The following is a 15,441-nucleotide window of genomic DNA, read 5'->3' as shown; positions in this document are numbered from 1 at the left end:
TCCCTCTCCGTTCCCGCCACGAGACCGCATCCGGAATGGTTCCCTGCGGAATCAACTGTGAGTTCAATATCGAGGTCGCACGAGACGATGCCTCCATCATTGCAACAGACTATGATGGTCCGCGCAGAGATATTGGATACACTATCGAAGTCAACGATATCGACGTCACTAGGAGAAACTGGGGTTTCGTTCCAACTCTTGCACATGTTATCCAGTCGCCGAAATCTAAATTCGAGCAGATTAGAGAGTCCATTCAACAATCTGAGACTTTCAAGAACCTCGACGGGATGCTTAAGCAGTCTAAGGTGTCGATTCAACACTCGAAGACCGTTAAGAATATCAATAAGATTCTTCAACAATCTAAGGAGAAGGTTGATGAGCTCTTCCAAGAGCCAAAGCAGAATCTTGACGACATGTTAAGTCGGTTACGAAACACAATTACCAAAGTCAGTCTTCGGAAGACGAGCTATGGCAACATTCGCGAGGTTTCGAAGCCAATTACGCAAACTCCTCGAAGTGATCGCACCGATAATCATGGAGTGTCTTCTCCGTCCAGAATGAAGAGGCAAGCATCGATGTTCTTGACAACTACCAAGTCAATTTCCAACAACCTTCGCAATTTTATCAGCAATAGATTTCCACGACCCGCAACCCCTGATCCCGTGTACTATCCTATCGTCACGTACGACATGCCGGAAGAACAAACGGAAGGCATCTCTCGTTGGGTCAATAACGCACACGAAGGTGAAGAAGACCCGACCAACCGAGATCTCTTCAAAGTCATCACCACTGCGCAACTTCTCAAGATGAAGGGCGCTGATATGGACACAATTGAACGTCTCCGCCACTACCGTGTTCCCCCTTCCACTCCCGTCCCTCAAGAGAATCGTGAAGCACTTGCAGCTGCACTTGAGACCGATAGAGAGGAACAACTTGATGGAGAGGAGCCATATCTCGAGGAGCTCGAGGAAGAGTATGAAATCCCGCCCAAGCGCAAGGACTTAATTAAGTATCTCGGCCTTGAATCGAATAGTCTTCATATCATGAAGGATCCCACCTATGCGTACGACGACCCTGCCAATCTCTCCGACTACTACAAGATTTCAGTCAACTGCTCTGACGAGGATTTGCTGGAAGAACTCGAGGATCTGAAGATTCCTAGATGGGAGGGACCCGAGGCTGACCCAGACTACAACCCGCGCGACTATGACCGCCCTGCCCGAACGGATTGGATGCAACCCCCTCGAACTCACAAGCCATCCCACAGCATCATCCTCTGGCTTTGGAGCCGAGGTCACAGCCACCACAAGATCGTACAGACGATTCAACTCCTGGATCCGTCTTTCCTCCGTGACTTCTCTGGTCACATCTGGAAGGGCTTATTCATTCCGGAGTACACTGAGATGACCGACGGGATTATCGAAAAGTTGCGCGTGCTGGCTCCCGCCCCATTGCACGAATGGGAGGTTCCAGGAGCATTGGATAGGCATGGCAAGGAATTCTCCGATACTTACAAGGATCTGAGAAACCAACAGTGCATTGATAATCTCATGAAATTCACTGAAAGGGTTATCACAAACCACTTCTTTTACCGCATTCGCAGGGGCTATATCTCGTATGGCGACATCAACATTCAACATGCTGGGACTACCAAGTGATGGACCAGATCTCTTGGGCGCTGAACGTGCTGTATCTGGCTTTGGAGGTGAAGTTGCTTGGCCTGTCTTTGGATGGTGCGAGCTTGGTTGGGGATATGGAGCTTGGATGACGGCGGATGCGACAGACCGCAACTTTGCGCAACTTGGAGAGTTTTCTTCCGGTATTGCCAGACGCTTGGTTGGAGCATCGTGTTGGATTCGATTTCCTTTTTCTTTGTTGCCTTGCGGCGGAGTTCATGGACGACTGATAATTATGAAGAGCGCGGTGATACCCCGGATGTTCTCTTTTCATTTGATTTCGACGGAGTTCATTGCTGATTCATTCCGAACCCTGCGTTGATACCCCAGATAATTTCTTTTCTCTTCTTCTTAGCAACGGAAATGATTGATGGCTGATGATTATGGAAAGTGCGTTGATACCCCGCTGGCATTGGCATTTGACTTCATGTACCCCAATTGGGACCTGCACTACTAGGTGCCACATTAATTTTCCTTTCCAAAAAGCAAGCACTTCTACATCAAGATGGTGCTCTTCCTATTCAAAGCTGGCAGCAAACTATGAGGACGGGTGGAATGTTTGTAGCCAGTCGGCACCATAGCGAAAATAAAATCATAACACAAAAAAGATTCACATAAGCATTGAGATGTAAAGCAATGGCAAAAGGATGCCATTGAAGGGTTCTGGTTGCTAGTTTACATGATGGTGCAAAATGAGTGTGTTGATCCCTCCTGTTGATCAGGTATCGTACATTTCAATTCTCTCCTTCCAATGCAATGCGAAGCAAGGCGTATGTGGGGGGCCAATGTCAGGAACTCCTATCGCTCCCATTCCTGATGTCTTGCCAATCATTCGACCTCCGTCCATAGTGCCAATTACTTCCTATCAGACCAATCCTCCTTGGGTTTGATGACGACGTTCATGGTGGGCAGTCCATGCATTCTCTCCATCAAAGCAAGAGTACTCTTGCAGTTCTCCCAATCGACCCTGACTCCTCCCATACCAGGTTCGGTGACAGAATTGTCCCAAGCACCTGGCTCCAAGATAGCATTGATCGCATGTACCTCGTGCTCGTTGGACCAATAAACACCCAGGTGGAAGTTACCGGCAAGTTGAGCCTTTCTGTGTCTCTCCTCGCTTTCGCGGATGTGCATCTTGAGCTTTTCCTCGAGGTCACCATAGGTCGAGTCGAGCTTGATCCGCAAAGCCTCCTGGCCGCCGGAGATTGGAAATTCATCACCGATCTTGTTCCAAAGCTTGACATAAATATCAACCTCGTCCAGCTTCGGCTTGGCAGGGTTGGCAGGATTCTGAGTGAGTTGAGGTCTATCGGCACTGGCGGGTTGGATAATGGGGTTTTGGGCATCTCCAGGGATCGCACTGTTTGTAGCAGCGCCTCCATCACGGTTTGTAGTAGCTTTTGCAGCAGGTTTTGCAGAAGCTGCCGCGCAGATCGTAGCCCAACTTTTACCCGTGAGTCCGGGATATGCTTGATAAACCAACTGCATGTCACGGTCGAGGCTCTCGAGGCTCTCGAGGGGGTCTTTCTCGCTGGGGATCTCCTCTTCCTCGGGGCCCATTTCGCTATGATTGTTCTCCTCGTCCTCGTTGTCCATGTTGGGCTTCTTTCGAGGTGTATCGTTTCGGCGGGGTAGAGCGTTGGAAGCCTTACGGCTCTCTCCAAGGGGGGCCATGATATCGTACCCGAAGAGGGAAGAGGGAAGAGCTCCCGTGGTTGTGGTTGTGATTTGTGTTTCTCTGATATGAGGATTGGAAGATGCTCTGAGTGTTGTGTGCTGAGCTGATGATCGATCTGGGAGGCGAGAAGCCTTCATTATATCCTCAATTCCGTCCCACAAATCTTCCGAGAGCCAGGTAGCCATAATCTACAAATAAAGCCGCACGACATGCCTTCTTTGATGGGATTTTGTTTTCTGTGCAGGGAGGCGGAAGACGCTTCTTCATATTCAAAGGTGGTCAGGACACAGAGGTAAAAGGGTGGACCGAACCATGCTTATTCTCAGCTTTCAGGAGTAGATGAGAGCAATGCTGATTGCTTTCCACAGCACTGATAAAATTCATACATTAGTTTGGTGAGCTTACACCACTTCTTTGGGGTATCAATCTCCAGCAATCTCCTGCAATGCCCATGCATGCCCTCTGCCATTATGCTCAGTCGTAGCCATCGTACCCACTGTCATATCGTCCCATCTCTCTTTGAGTGCTGACCCATTCTTCACTCTGTAAGCCGTTTTGCTTTGCTCTTTTGAGCTTGGCTACATCTTTGTGCCAGTCACAAGCGTATTCGCATTCTGGGATGTCCTTTTCTCCAAAGTATCTGGAATGGTAAGCAAACGTATACCACATTCAAGCCAGAGAAAGAAGAAGAAAGGACTATTTCTCCACCAAAAGGGAAAACGGAAGCTTGCCTGCATATCATTCGATGTCGACATGTCTCCACATCCTCGCAGTACGCTACCAAAGCATTCAGGCTCTTTACTCTCGCTTCAAGATTCGATTTTTCTTTGCTGTCCTTGCTCATCCGATTGTATGCCCGGTCCCGGTCTTCCCGGCTGTAGTACATTATGCAGATACTAGCTTTGCCGTCCCGACCTGCTCGTCCGGCTTCTTGGTAGAAGCCCTCAAACGATTTTGGCAATTGCCAATGAACCACAAAACGAACGTCCTCTTTATCGATACCCATGCCGAATGCCGTGGTTGCCACTATCACGTCGTAGCCTTTGTCGTTATTTACCCATCGCTGCAAAGTTTCGTTCTTCTCATTGTTGGGGAGACCTGCATGATAAGGCTTAGCACCAATGCCGCAGTGGCGGAGGCGGGCTGCTAGAGTCTCGCAGTCTTGTCGAAAAATAGTGTAGATGATCCCAGACACGTTGTCTAGCCGTTTCCCCTCCTTTTCAAGTTCGGCTCGCCGCGCCATATTTTCTGAACGGCGCCTGTGAGCCCCTTGCAACCAGCCCAGAAAGTCGTCAAAGTGGTCCTCTTCATCGCTCTTGAATCTTACTTCATAGTGAAGGTTCTTTCGGCTTGTGGACATAGTGAAGACCTTCAACTTGGTAGGCGACAATCCTAAAATATTGATACAATCGTTCCGAACCTGCTCTGTTGCCGTTGCAGTAAGGCAGATGACAGGAACCTCTGGAAAGTTGTCTCTGAACCACCGCAGTTCTTTGAAGGAAGGGCGGAAGTCATGGCCCCATTCTGATATGCAATGAGCCTCGTCAACCGCAATCCTTGCCAATTCCTTTTGCTCGTACACAACTTTCAGGTGCTTTCGAAAGCCTTCTGAAGCACACTGCTCTGGCGTGACATAGAGAAGCCGGGTAAGTGGGTGGCCGGTTGCCAGATCTTGAAGCAGACGTTGTTTTTCTTCATATGGCGTATTTCCGTTGATAGTGCCAGCTGCAATGTCGGCAACTCGCAGAGCATTTACTTGGTCCGTCTTAGAAATCAATTAGCAATCATTCTCGTCATCCATTGTTTCCGGGCTCTCATAGGCTGCATACCATCAAAGCTAGAAGTGGAGATATGACGATAGTGACTTGAAGAGGTTAGATAAGCCATCGAAAAATGAGGTCGAAAGGAAGCTCACTGCCATGGTCTATGACTGCAGGTAATTGGAAACACAAGCTTTTGCCAAAGCCTGTAGCTGCTTGGACGAAGACATCGTCTCCCGCCAGAGCTGCAACGATAACATCCCGCTGAAGAGGTCTGTAGAGATTATCAGCATTGAAAATTGCAAAAGTCAATCAATTTACCTGAAAGAGGTCCTCTTGAATTTGCGACGGAGTGTGAAGTCAATGTCAACACAAGAATTCGACCTCCGAAGAGGCATGGTGACACGTGACCTTGATCTGGATTTGATGTTCTGGTCGAGGATGACAATCAGGCACGAACGCTGCCTCATCTGTCGTTTGACTTGATTTCATTCTCAAGCAAGGATCTGAAGATTTTGGAATCAAATCACAGGTAACTCGTTCTTTCCTTGCCAGGTGTGTTTGTCAGGAGGAAGGGGTCAGGTGGGTGACGCGACTCGACGCGAAAAGGGAATCGCTACGGGGACCAATGCCGGCTAGGAGCGCGTAACCGGGAAGATCTCTTGCTCAGGTCCATCGTCTCTTCTCAAAATTAACACACATTTCGTTGAAGTACTGTGCTACGAGTGAAGTCACCCGATTCTCCCCTACCCTTTTTACATTATAGCTGGCCATCAGTATGGTAGAAAATATGTACCTGGTTGAGTCTTGAATTCGTATCTTCCATCCGTTAGATTCTTCAAGTATGGATTCGCTCTCATTCCACGTGCCCCATGAGCTTCAGATCTCAGGATCGCGATGAATCGTTCCAAACGATTTGCTTTACAGCCTCTAAAGCATACTTGTTGAATCAAGAAGCTCAGATCGTTCATATTCCTATTCAGTCAACATGAAAAGGGTCACTGCTCAGAAGGACTGGCTGCATGTAACGTTATGTGCCAGTTACAATACGCAACGCACAACAATCGTGTCAAGGCACACTTACATACGCAGGCGAGCGGCGTTAAAAACCGTCGATCTCGCCAAAGTAAAGAACAACAAAATCACTACACTTTGAAAATTGCGCATTGCCACACTACTAGGTTCGAATAATATGAATTAAAGTATGTGTTATAGAGAAGAAGCCAAACTGTCCGCCCCTGTATTTTGGCAGTTTTAATCTTTAGAATACTTTTAATACGATATTTTAAAGGTCCTCGCTTAGGAAAATGGACGATTTTCAACACCGCACCGCCTTCGTATTACGGACGTATCGTTTGATGCCTACGGTCAGCATTTGCCAGGGGGTGTTTGGAACCATACTGAATCGTACCGGTGAGCAAGTATAAGTACTTGAAAATTCTCCAGCTTAGCATTGGAACAGATCAAGGGTTCATAATTGCTTGTCATCATCCCAAGCGACTGCATAATACAACTTTCTATAGATTTGAAACAATGGCATCCACTCCTGTGATTCAAGTACTTTCAAAGAACAATTACGAGGACCAATATCTTGTCTCGCTTCCCAATGCTTACCCCCTTCCGCCCTTGGGCCCGTCGTCGATTCGAATCAAGTCAAACATTTTGTCCCTGACCACCAACAATTGCTCGTATGCACGGGATGGACATCTGCTCGGCTGGTGGGATGTGCATCCACTTCCGCCCTCCACCCCAGCTCGATATTCAGATCCAACTAAGTTTGGTCGCATCTCAGCTTGGGGATACGCAGAAGTAATTGAGAGCAATGTTTCCGGTCTTCAAATTGGAACACAGTTCTATGGATATCTCCCAATTGGCACACTACCGTTGGACATGGAGGTCAAGCTCAACAATGTCCCAGGGCAATTCCTTGAGGTCAGCAAGTACCGAGAGAAACAGCTACCTATTTACAATCGATACTTTTCTTACCTACCAACTTCCAAAGAACTTGAAGATAAGGAAAGCCTGGGTTACGATTCCCTAATGTTGGTGCTGTTTCAGACGGGTTACATGATAAATCGCTACGTCTTCGCATGGGAACCCTCTGAGCTTGTGCAGCCCAGTGGAGATCTAAGAGATGGTTGGACAGTTCAGCACGGAGCACTCAGAGAAAAGTCGATTGTTCTCGTTTTTTCAGCAAGTGGCAAAACAGCATTGGGACTAGCGTACTGCCTAAAGCATGGTCGTCCTGCTGGAGAAAAGCCTCGAATGGTGATCGGCGTAGGCTCTAACAAGTCCAAGCCTTTCACTGAAGGCACAGGTCTCTACGACAAAGTTCTCACATACGATGCCGATTCCGGTGACCTTGGACAACATCTCGGCTTGAAACCAGATAACAAGATCGCTGTGATTGACTTTGGATCAAGAGATGCAGCTGGTGACAGGTGGGCAGTGAAGCTACGGAAGACCTACAACGATGTTGTCCAGCTCCAAGTTGCAGGAGAATTCAAGACCCAGACACCGGAAGAGGCAACAGCAGGATTTCTTGCAAGGATGAAAAAGGTGGAAGGATACAAAGCACTCATTAATGCATGCGCGTTGAGGACACAGGCCATGGACAAGACTGGCGAGCGGAAGTATTATGAAGATTTCATGAAGGTGTGGGATTCAGTTAAAAAGGGGGGCTATATAAATGGTATGCGATTGGTCTGGGGAGAAGGAATGGAGGATCTTGGAAGAGGATGGGAGAAGCTTTCCAAGGGGGAAGCCAGCCCTGACGAAGGATTGGTATTCTCGCTGGTTGAGAATCCAACCGGCAAGCTCTGAGGTAGTTGTGCGTCGTCACCGCAATACTTCTTCTGACTCAGGCCATCTAGGCGCTTGGAAACATTGACTGCAGAAATGTAACGTAATTCTGAGATTTCTTTGGCAATAAATTTGAGCTGAGTCCTCTCTCTTGCATGTGTTGACGCCACGCAGCCTCTGCCAGGATGCGGTGAGCCAACCTGTTGTGTGACAAGGTATTTGCAGCATTTAGAAGAGTTTTTTCGTCACTGTTCTATGCTAATATGGCGATGACGGGTGAACTGTCACCACAATCGTGCGAGGGGAACTTTCTAGAGACAAGACCGATATGGACCCTGGAATACTGTAACAAAGGATGGGTATTCAAACATGAAAATGGGAGGGATGTGAAGACTTAGATCCTCAGTGCCACAGCGTGCATTCAGCACTCTGTCGATGAACCTGCAAACACTGAAGACAGACACTGGTTGTCCCAGGCCCCTATATAGCTTTTCTGCTGGCTTGTGACTGTTAGTCCCGTCCACTTCGGTATTCCATACCGAGTTACAGTCCCAGGTGCTGCACCTGCATGTCCTTCCGCCCTAGATTTACTCTCCTTGAGATCAATCTTCTGACGATACCCAAAATCGGCGGTGCCTGGGCTTGAGTTTGGTGGTGTCGGTGTCTCGACGCTGATTGGCCCATTCATCGTTAGCGAACCCCGCCCTGTTGTTCCTGCATTTTGTGGCCGTTGAGTCGTGACGCTAAGGCGAAGGCTAACTGCACAGTATGCAATCTGAGCTGATCTGTTACTCCGTACTCGTTGCGATATCGCGACCTTCACCCCTCAAGATCAGACTGATCCTTGAGCTTGCGCCCGGCGACGGTGCAACATACAACACTCAGCGATGCACTCGCTGTCCTCTGGCTGCACCCAAACCCAACTTCACTGTCGCGACACCTCGCCCTGACCGAGCGCCAATCTATCGACAAGTGCTCCTTTTCGTATCGAGCGGGTTGAAACATTGACTGCCCCAACTCGCAAGCCAGCACAACTTCACTCAACTCGAGGTCCACCAGCAAACCGTTGCAATGGAGCGACCATCTGGTCCGCTGGGAACGGCCACCCAGTCGACTGGCCGGCCGCTGGACAGCAATGGTTTCCCAAGGCCACCTCCCCTGAACACTGTTCGAAGGCTCCCGAATGCCACCACCGTACGACATGCAGCATCAAACTCTTCGCTATCCTCGCAGATCCCTATCTCTGCGGCGCAGGTGGTAGCACTTGCCCGCGAAGCAATGAAGAATGCCCTCGATGAGAACCAGACGAAAGCTGCCGAGGCCAGCGGTGTGAGTAATGAGCTGAAGCCAGGCGTGACTATCGACTTGAGCCACAAGCAAATCCAGAGGTTCCCGGAGGAAGTCGTTGATATAATAAAAAATGAACTTGAAAGGTATCCTCTAGCTTGTCCCACCTCTGTCCTCGATGCAAGGGATTCAGCTGACTCTTTTATAGACTTGCGCTGTCACACAACCTAATATCCACATTCCCCTCCAGATTCGCGGAATGTACCTCCTTAAGATACCTAAACGTTCGCAACAACGTCATCCGCGAATTCCCTCAATCTGTAAGTAGCATTGTGGTCGAAGATTGAGAGTGTGCGGAAAATTGACCCCTGCCGCAGATATGCCAGCTGACCTCCCTCGAAATTCTCGATCTCAAAGGGAATAAGCTTAAGATCTTGCCTCCCGAACTGATCAAATTGGCTTCACTCAAAGTCCTGTCTGTCCAGAAAAACCGAATAGAGACACTGCCTCTCTGCCTGGCGGATATGGCCTCTCTCCAAGTACTAAAGTTGGATGGCAACCCTGTTCGGTTCCCTCCCAAGGAAATCCTTCAACCTCAAGCATCGAGCCCCCCGAACGGCGGATTACAAGAGAACGAGATAGATGAGATTTCGGTTACATCCCAGATTAAGAGATACCTGAGACAAAAAGCTATATTCGATCGTTCAGAGACTGAGTCTGGCGGTGAAGAATCTAGCGAGGGTACCGAGACTCCTCGGCCCATGAAGCGGGTTATGAGTGGCAGATTTCCGATCAAAGTCAATGGGGCTGAGGTCCCTGATCTGCGATCACCGGCACTTCCACGACCACCTCCAATTCCCTCGCGTTCTCACTATAGAGGCCTCTCTCAGCAAAATGCAGCTCTTCGACGGCCGGGCGTCATGCCTCTCACCATCAACAACGCGAATGAACGGCTTCGGAGTAACAGCGAGTCTTTATTGCAAGCGAACCGAGATCGCTCTGCTGACCGCTCGAGACGAATGGGTATAGTCTCAAAGAAGTCGGCAGAACTAGATACTGTTGAAGAAGCAAAAACCAATCGATATAGCCATTACAGAGGTCTCAGTCATGGATCCGCCATGCAGGCCGGTACCAATGGCACAAATGGCACCAATGGAACTATTAACTCCAGGAGTCCTGCTAGTCCAGCAGACTCGGCAGCTCAAAGAGCAACCTATGTGCGACGTCTGTCGAGCCTTCCCGAACGCAAGCGAGAATCCCTATCACCTGATCCTGTTGTTGAAGCAGCGAAGGGAATATTGTATGCATTATTTCAGGTTCACCCCTTAATTCAAAGCCTCCTGGGTGTAGCTCGGGATGGCACAAACAAACGAACCAGCCTCGAGAGGGTCTTCTACAATGCTACAACACACGTCGAGGAGCTTGATCGGCATATCCAGAATTACATTACATACTCGGAGGAAGATGAAGAGGTATCGCCTCGCTCGAATGAGAATGTTCGTCGAGCAACTTTGACCTGTGTCAGTGCTTACATGCACGTCTGTGGTCTTCTCTCAAGAAACGTCGAAACCTTACTCGAAAATGGAGACCCTCGCTATATTCGTACGTTGTTACTTCTCGTTTATGGCACAACAGCGGAAGTGCGGAATGCTGGCTCGAGTGTCTTTTTAGAGGAGAGTAGGGAGACATCAAGAGCATTGGAATCGGTTGATGAAAACGCCAGGTTCCAGCCACGAGACAAATCCATCACCCCAACCCGTGAGAGGCCAGGCACAGGTTCGAGGATCAGGAGTGCTACGGTCGTTCAACATCCCAGCAACCTTCAAATAACCACAAATGCCCCACCTCCTTTCATGAACGGTGCCTTGCGGTCTGCAACTATGACAAGTGCCACTCCGCGGTCTGGAGAGTCATTTGCATCATCAGCTAGCAGCAAAACGAGCGGAGACTTCACTGAAGAAGATAGAATCTTTGAGAAGATCTTCTTGCGCCTGCAACAGTCTTCTGAGATGGCTCTCAAGACACTTCCAAGCGTCAGCAGTAATTTCTTTACGGCGATGAAGATCAACAGTCAACAGTCAAATCCGGATCAGCCTAAACAATTCTGGCAGGTGCTGATCCAGAAGTGTTCCATCTCATTACAAAACGCGGAAGCCCTGAAAGCTCGACTGTCAACGATCAAGCTCAAAGAACCCGGAATCAGAACCCAAGGAGCATTCTGGGAACTTTGCAATGCTTTTATTCATGTAATTTGATCAATGTCTTCCTCTTGAGCATGAAGCTAATTTTAGTAGGCGTACACCGAACTGGTCTTCAAAGTCAAGGAGGCCAAGAGTTTAACCGCACTTTTCCCAATAGATGTGATTATGCTTCTCCGGCCTCTCCAGAAGGCTGTCAAGGAGACGAGTCAGCTCATTCAGACTTCACCATGGTCCTACATGGCTGCCCTCCCTCAATCAAACAATGGCGTCAATGGTCCTTACGGAGTCCAATCGCCGGCTGTCCAAATGGCACTGCCAATGACTCCTCAGAGTGCCGCACTTGGCCCTGCTGTTCAAGCCACTGTTCCTTCAACGCCACAAAGCGCAACTTTCAATGGCATGTTCAGCGGCAATGTCTTCGAACGGGCCGATGCCTTGATGTCGATGAATGGCTCCTCGGTTGCCTCCTCACGAGCTGGAACGATGACCTCATCAATGGGATCGAATGATGGTTCAATGACTCCTGCCTCGATGCTGAGCCCTATGAACTCATTCGGATCAAGATACAATAGTGGAAAGGTCACCTTCTGAAATCCACGTGCACCATTTTCCTTCGCTCCTGCATTTTTTGGTGTTTTAGTATATGTATGTTTGTCTGTAGCGAGAGGGATGGACCAAAAGGTTTTCTATTATGGAGTCCAAGGCGTTCGGGGGTTCGAGGCATTGCGTTTGGCGTTGGGATAAGCGCTTTTCCTGTTATGTAGGATTATCAGACGAAGATGGATGATGGAAGGTGTGCCGCTGGGCACCCAGGCCGCCATGCAAGATGGGGAAGGAATAATGATAATATGGGCGTTCTTTATGAGGAACGAAAATAGATTCATTTCAAGAGGTTATAATGTTAAAAATGGTACTTCGTGCAAAAATCGAAGATGACTATCAGATCGACGCCGTGATGTCAAGTAAAGTTACGTTAGGCAAGAGGACGACTTGCTTGGGTTGAGACTCGAGAGTGTGTGCCCTCGAGGCGGCTGATAGACGGTTAGCTTCCAATCTGCACAATACGAACGCCAACTGAGTATCCCGCCCATATCACAAAAACAAAAAATAAAAATAAAATAAAAATACATCCTTTAGGTTAGAATGCTCTAACCCTGGTGAGCCCAGCTCATTTTCTACTCCTCTCATCTTCCCTTATCACAAGTTCAAAAGCTTCCTTCCTGTCCATTATCAACTCGGTTGCCTCCCTTTGACAAACACTACAAGTACCAGCTTCATGGCTTCTCTTACGAGCATGCTTGAGCATCAACAACATCAACATTCAATCACACATTTTGCATGCGAGGGTGAATTCGCAGTCTACTCAAAACATGTTTTGCATTCACATTCCTATTTCAATTTCTTTTTCCAACTTCGCTCCCACAACGGACCAGAAACCGCGCCACTCAAGAGGGTTCTTTTTCCCGACTTGTGAAAGTCATCTCTCGTCTATAAAAGCGCTATACAATACAAACAAGCCAAAAAGCCGCCCCAAACATGAAAAAAAAAGTCAATGCATCCAATCCGATAAACCCCCCAATCTCTAATAAAAACACCCAGGGCAAAATTCCAAATGGGTTTGAAAGCAGGGCCCAACCATTTTTTTCGTTGTTTCCGCAATGCAAAAGCCCCGCTCGCGCACGCAGAAAGAAAAAGCATGTAAAATCTATATTACACCAGAAAGTAGTCGACTCCGGGCGCTGGGTATCAAAGGTAAAGTCTGGGTGGGCCTTGCTTGAATGCTGATTCGATCCGTAACAAAAGAAATCCTCAAATATGCAATTCTGATAAAAAGGAAATACGAGCCGTGGAAAGGGCAAGGTGTGTGACGATTCTTCTTCTTCGACACGTTCACAATTGTGGCTGCCATTGAGCGATGGCATTCTGAACTCCGTATCAAGACTTATAGCCCAATTTGTATGGCTGGTCTGATACACCATCAAAGGCTGACCGAGCAAAATAATATCTGCTGATTTGTTCTCCCCGGAACCTCGAATCGACTTTGTTCGACTCGAGTATGCTGAAGCCCCTCATCTCTATGAACCGCTCAAGGCTTGTTCTTTGCTCGTTCTGGTTGAGCCTCGGGGTCTTCCTCTACATCAGGATCGACAAGGTATGCCAACGGAGCCCAAACCCTCCAGTGTAGGATCCCGATGTGTGAAATTCTCGTAGCAATCTCGGTGATCTCCTCCTTGACTCCATTTACCTGAAGAACAGCGGTTCCAGGTAGAGTTCTCGGGGTGGTAGCTCCTTCGAAAATCTGCAGGCTAGTGAGGGGCGTGTAAGTCTCGATGAGCTTCTGCAAAATAGGGGCGAGTTGACCAAGAACACGTGCTTCTGCTTCCTGGTAAACTCTAGACCGAGAGTTCGAGAGGTGGAAGGCCAGGTGAGATTCGAATTGTGGGAGATGGGACAGAGGTGTTGTCGTCGAGCGGAGGATTTGAAGGCCCAAAGCTGGTGCAAGAGCGGCCCATTTGTCATTGGTTGTCGAGGATGAAAGTATGTCAAGAAGAGATGTTCGGACTTGGGGAGCAGAATCGGTGAAAGGTTGAGACAGGGAGAACGCGGTAGGAGGAGAGGTGTCTGGCGTAGAAGCGGTGGATGAGGGCGACGATCGCGGACTTGAAGTCGCTGATGAGACAATATGGCTTTCTTCAACCCTTGGAACCCAGACTTGTCTACCACCCGGGGTGCGAATGAATTGGCCTCGTTCTTGGGAGAGATGCTTTGATTGGGAAGCGGAAAAGTGGCTTGGTTCAGGGAGTGTAGCTAAAGATAAAATTGGGTCATCAGCAGGTGATGCTGGCCTAGAAGTGACCAGAGATGATGTCGTTGGGGTGTCATCTAGTATGCTGTAAAGACTCTCCTGTAACCTGCACTGCGTATCTAAGTTTCGGAAAAGGTACATGCAGACTTCGAGGTTGATCAAATCTAACATATCTGAACGAAGCTTAATCAGGCGCTCTTCGTCGAACAGAAATGTGTGTGGCACCATCTCAGAAGATTTTGACGGGAGGATAAGATAGACGAGTGCTTTGATGAAATCCCACGTGTTTCCTTGAGTATGGACTGTGCCCTCTATCGATAAGATGTCGGGCAAGCTGCTAGCTCGACGGAACCATGCGTGAGCTCCTGCAATGTCAACTCTTCCGAGAGCGATTTTTTTCATAAAAAATTTCTGCTCAAAATGAACGGTGTCCTCGATTAAAAGAGGTCGTAGACACCGTATCTGATGATTGGCCACGTCCTGATTATGAGTTAGTACCGAGGAAGGCTCTCTTTCAATAGTAAACTTACAAGTTTCATTGCTTCTAATACTCCAAGCAAGTTTTGCATGCCAGCAACCAGTAGTTGCACGTCCCCATTTCGATCACCATTACTGAGTTGGGTCACCATTTCGTCGACCCAGTTATCACGCATTGGTGCGCAATGGCATTTGAGGAGTTGGGATAGCCACAGAGCCAGCTTCTCGAGATCAGCTACTCCTTTTCGAAATTGCTGCATCAGCAATTCAACATTGAATGTATCTTCAACGGATGCGCGGTCTCGTTGGGGAACGAGAGTTTCCAGGATCCCTCGAATTGCTTTCAGTGTGGAAGGTAAGCACCATTCCCCATCAATTACAAGCTCCTTTTCGAATTGATCTCTGTTCATGATATAGCTTCGAAGCTGCGCTTTCATTGTGTTCCAGAAGTCATTTGCCCGTTGTGTTTTCCTTCGACCCTTTTCGCCGTCAAGATTCGGTCTAAAGTGTAAATCTGGGTCGAAGTTGATATCGTGCCGTAGCTTTGGATTATTGACAATCTTGTTGACATCGAGTTCGCTGAGGGTTGTTTTCGTCACTGGGGGCTCCACTGCAGGACTGTGCTCCCTTGTGCTCGAGCTTACAGACCTGTCCGCCGTATTCGAGTTGAAGTTATGATTCCGTGGGCCGGAAATACCACCTCCAGACTTGTTCTTGTGTGGGTCGAGGCCATACTCCATACCCTCAATATTTT

The 15,441-nt window shown here is 48.4% G+C and overlaps 6 protein-coding genes across 6 annotated transcripts; 3 read left to right on the top strand and 3 right to left on the bottom strand.

Moving 5' to 3' along the window:
* Window positions 1-35: 35 nt before the first annotated feature.
* On the top strand, window positions 36-1,658 carry K444DRAFT_631960 (uncharacterized protein; the record flags this gene model as incomplete). The annotated part of the gene is made up of 1 exon (XM_024883430.1): window positions 36-1,658. The coding sequence occupies one exon, from the start codon at window positions 36-38 to the stop codon at window positions 1,656-1,658; it is 1,623 nt and encodes a 540-aa protein (XP_024733697.1).
* Window positions 1,659-2,531: 873 nt separating this feature from the next.
* K444DRAFT_631959 (uncharacterized protein) lies at window positions 2,532-3,539 on the bottom strand (the record flags this gene model as incomplete). Its single annotated transcript, XM_024883429.1, has 1 exon — window positions 2,532-3,539. The coding sequence occupies one exon, from the start codon at window positions 3,537-3,539 to the stop codon at window positions 2,532-2,534; it is 1,008 nt and encodes a 335-aa protein (XP_024733696.1).
* A 70-nt stretch (window positions 3,540-3,609) lies between these two features.
* On the bottom strand, window positions 3,610-5,664 carry K444DRAFT_615210 (recQ family helicase-like protein RecQ). The gene is made up of 5 exons (XM_024880683.1): window positions 5,436-5,664; window positions 5,270-5,388; window positions 5,184-5,218; window positions 4,086-5,119; window positions 3,610-3,994 (listed from the first exon to the last, which is right to left on the bottom strand). The coding sequence occupies exons 1-5, from the start codon at window positions 5,510-5,512 to the stop codon at window positions 3,829-3,831; spliced, it is 1,431 nt and encodes a 476-aa protein (XP_024733695.1). The 5' UTR covers window positions 5,513-5,664; the 3' UTR covers window positions 3,610-3,828.
* Window positions 5,665-6,595: 931 nt separating this feature from the next.
* Window positions 6,596-8,061, top strand: K444DRAFT_615209 (uncharacterized protein). Its single transcript, XM_024880682.1, has one exon. The coding sequence runs from the start codon at window positions 6,648-6,650 to the stop codon at window positions 7,935-7,937; it is 1,290 nt and encodes a 429-aa protein (XP_024733694.1). The 5' UTR covers window positions 6,596-6,647; the 3' UTR covers window positions 7,938-8,061.
* A 926-nt stretch (window positions 8,062-8,987) lies between these two features.
* On the top strand, window positions 8,988-11,995 carry K444DRAFT_534706 (uncharacterized protein; the record flags this gene model as incomplete). Its single annotated transcript, XM_024875233.1, has 4 exons — window positions 8,988-9,349; window positions 9,412-9,523; window positions 9,590-11,449; window positions 11,498-11,995. The coding sequence occupies 4 exons, from the start codon at window positions 8,988-8,990 to the stop codon at window positions 11,993-11,995; spliced, it is 2,832 nt and encodes a 943-aa protein (XP_024733693.1).
* Window positions 11,996-13,490: 1,495 nt separating this feature from the next.
* On the bottom strand, window positions 13,491-15,427 carry K444DRAFT_534476 (Tcp11-domain-containing protein; the record flags this gene model as incomplete). The annotated part of the gene is made up of 2 exons (XM_024875218.1): window positions 13,491-14,690; window positions 14,741-15,427. 2 exons carry the CDS (start codon window positions 15,425-15,427, stop codon window positions 13,491-13,493), a joined length of 1,887 nt encoding a protein of 628 aa, XP_024733692.1.
* Between the last annotated feature and the right edge of the window lie 14 nt (window positions 15,428-15,441).

This window comes from Hyaloscypha bicolor (genome assembly GCF_002865645.1).
Source record: "Hyaloscypha bicolor E unplaced genomic scaffold K444scaffold_117, whole genome shotgun sequence".
NCBI classification, from domain to species: Eukaryota; Fungi; Ascomycota; class Leotiomycetes; order Helotiales; family Hyaloscyphaceae; genus Hyaloscypha; species Hyaloscypha bicolor.
Note: the sequence above shows the minus strand (reverse complement) of the source record. Positions and strands in the feature narration are given on the sequence as shown.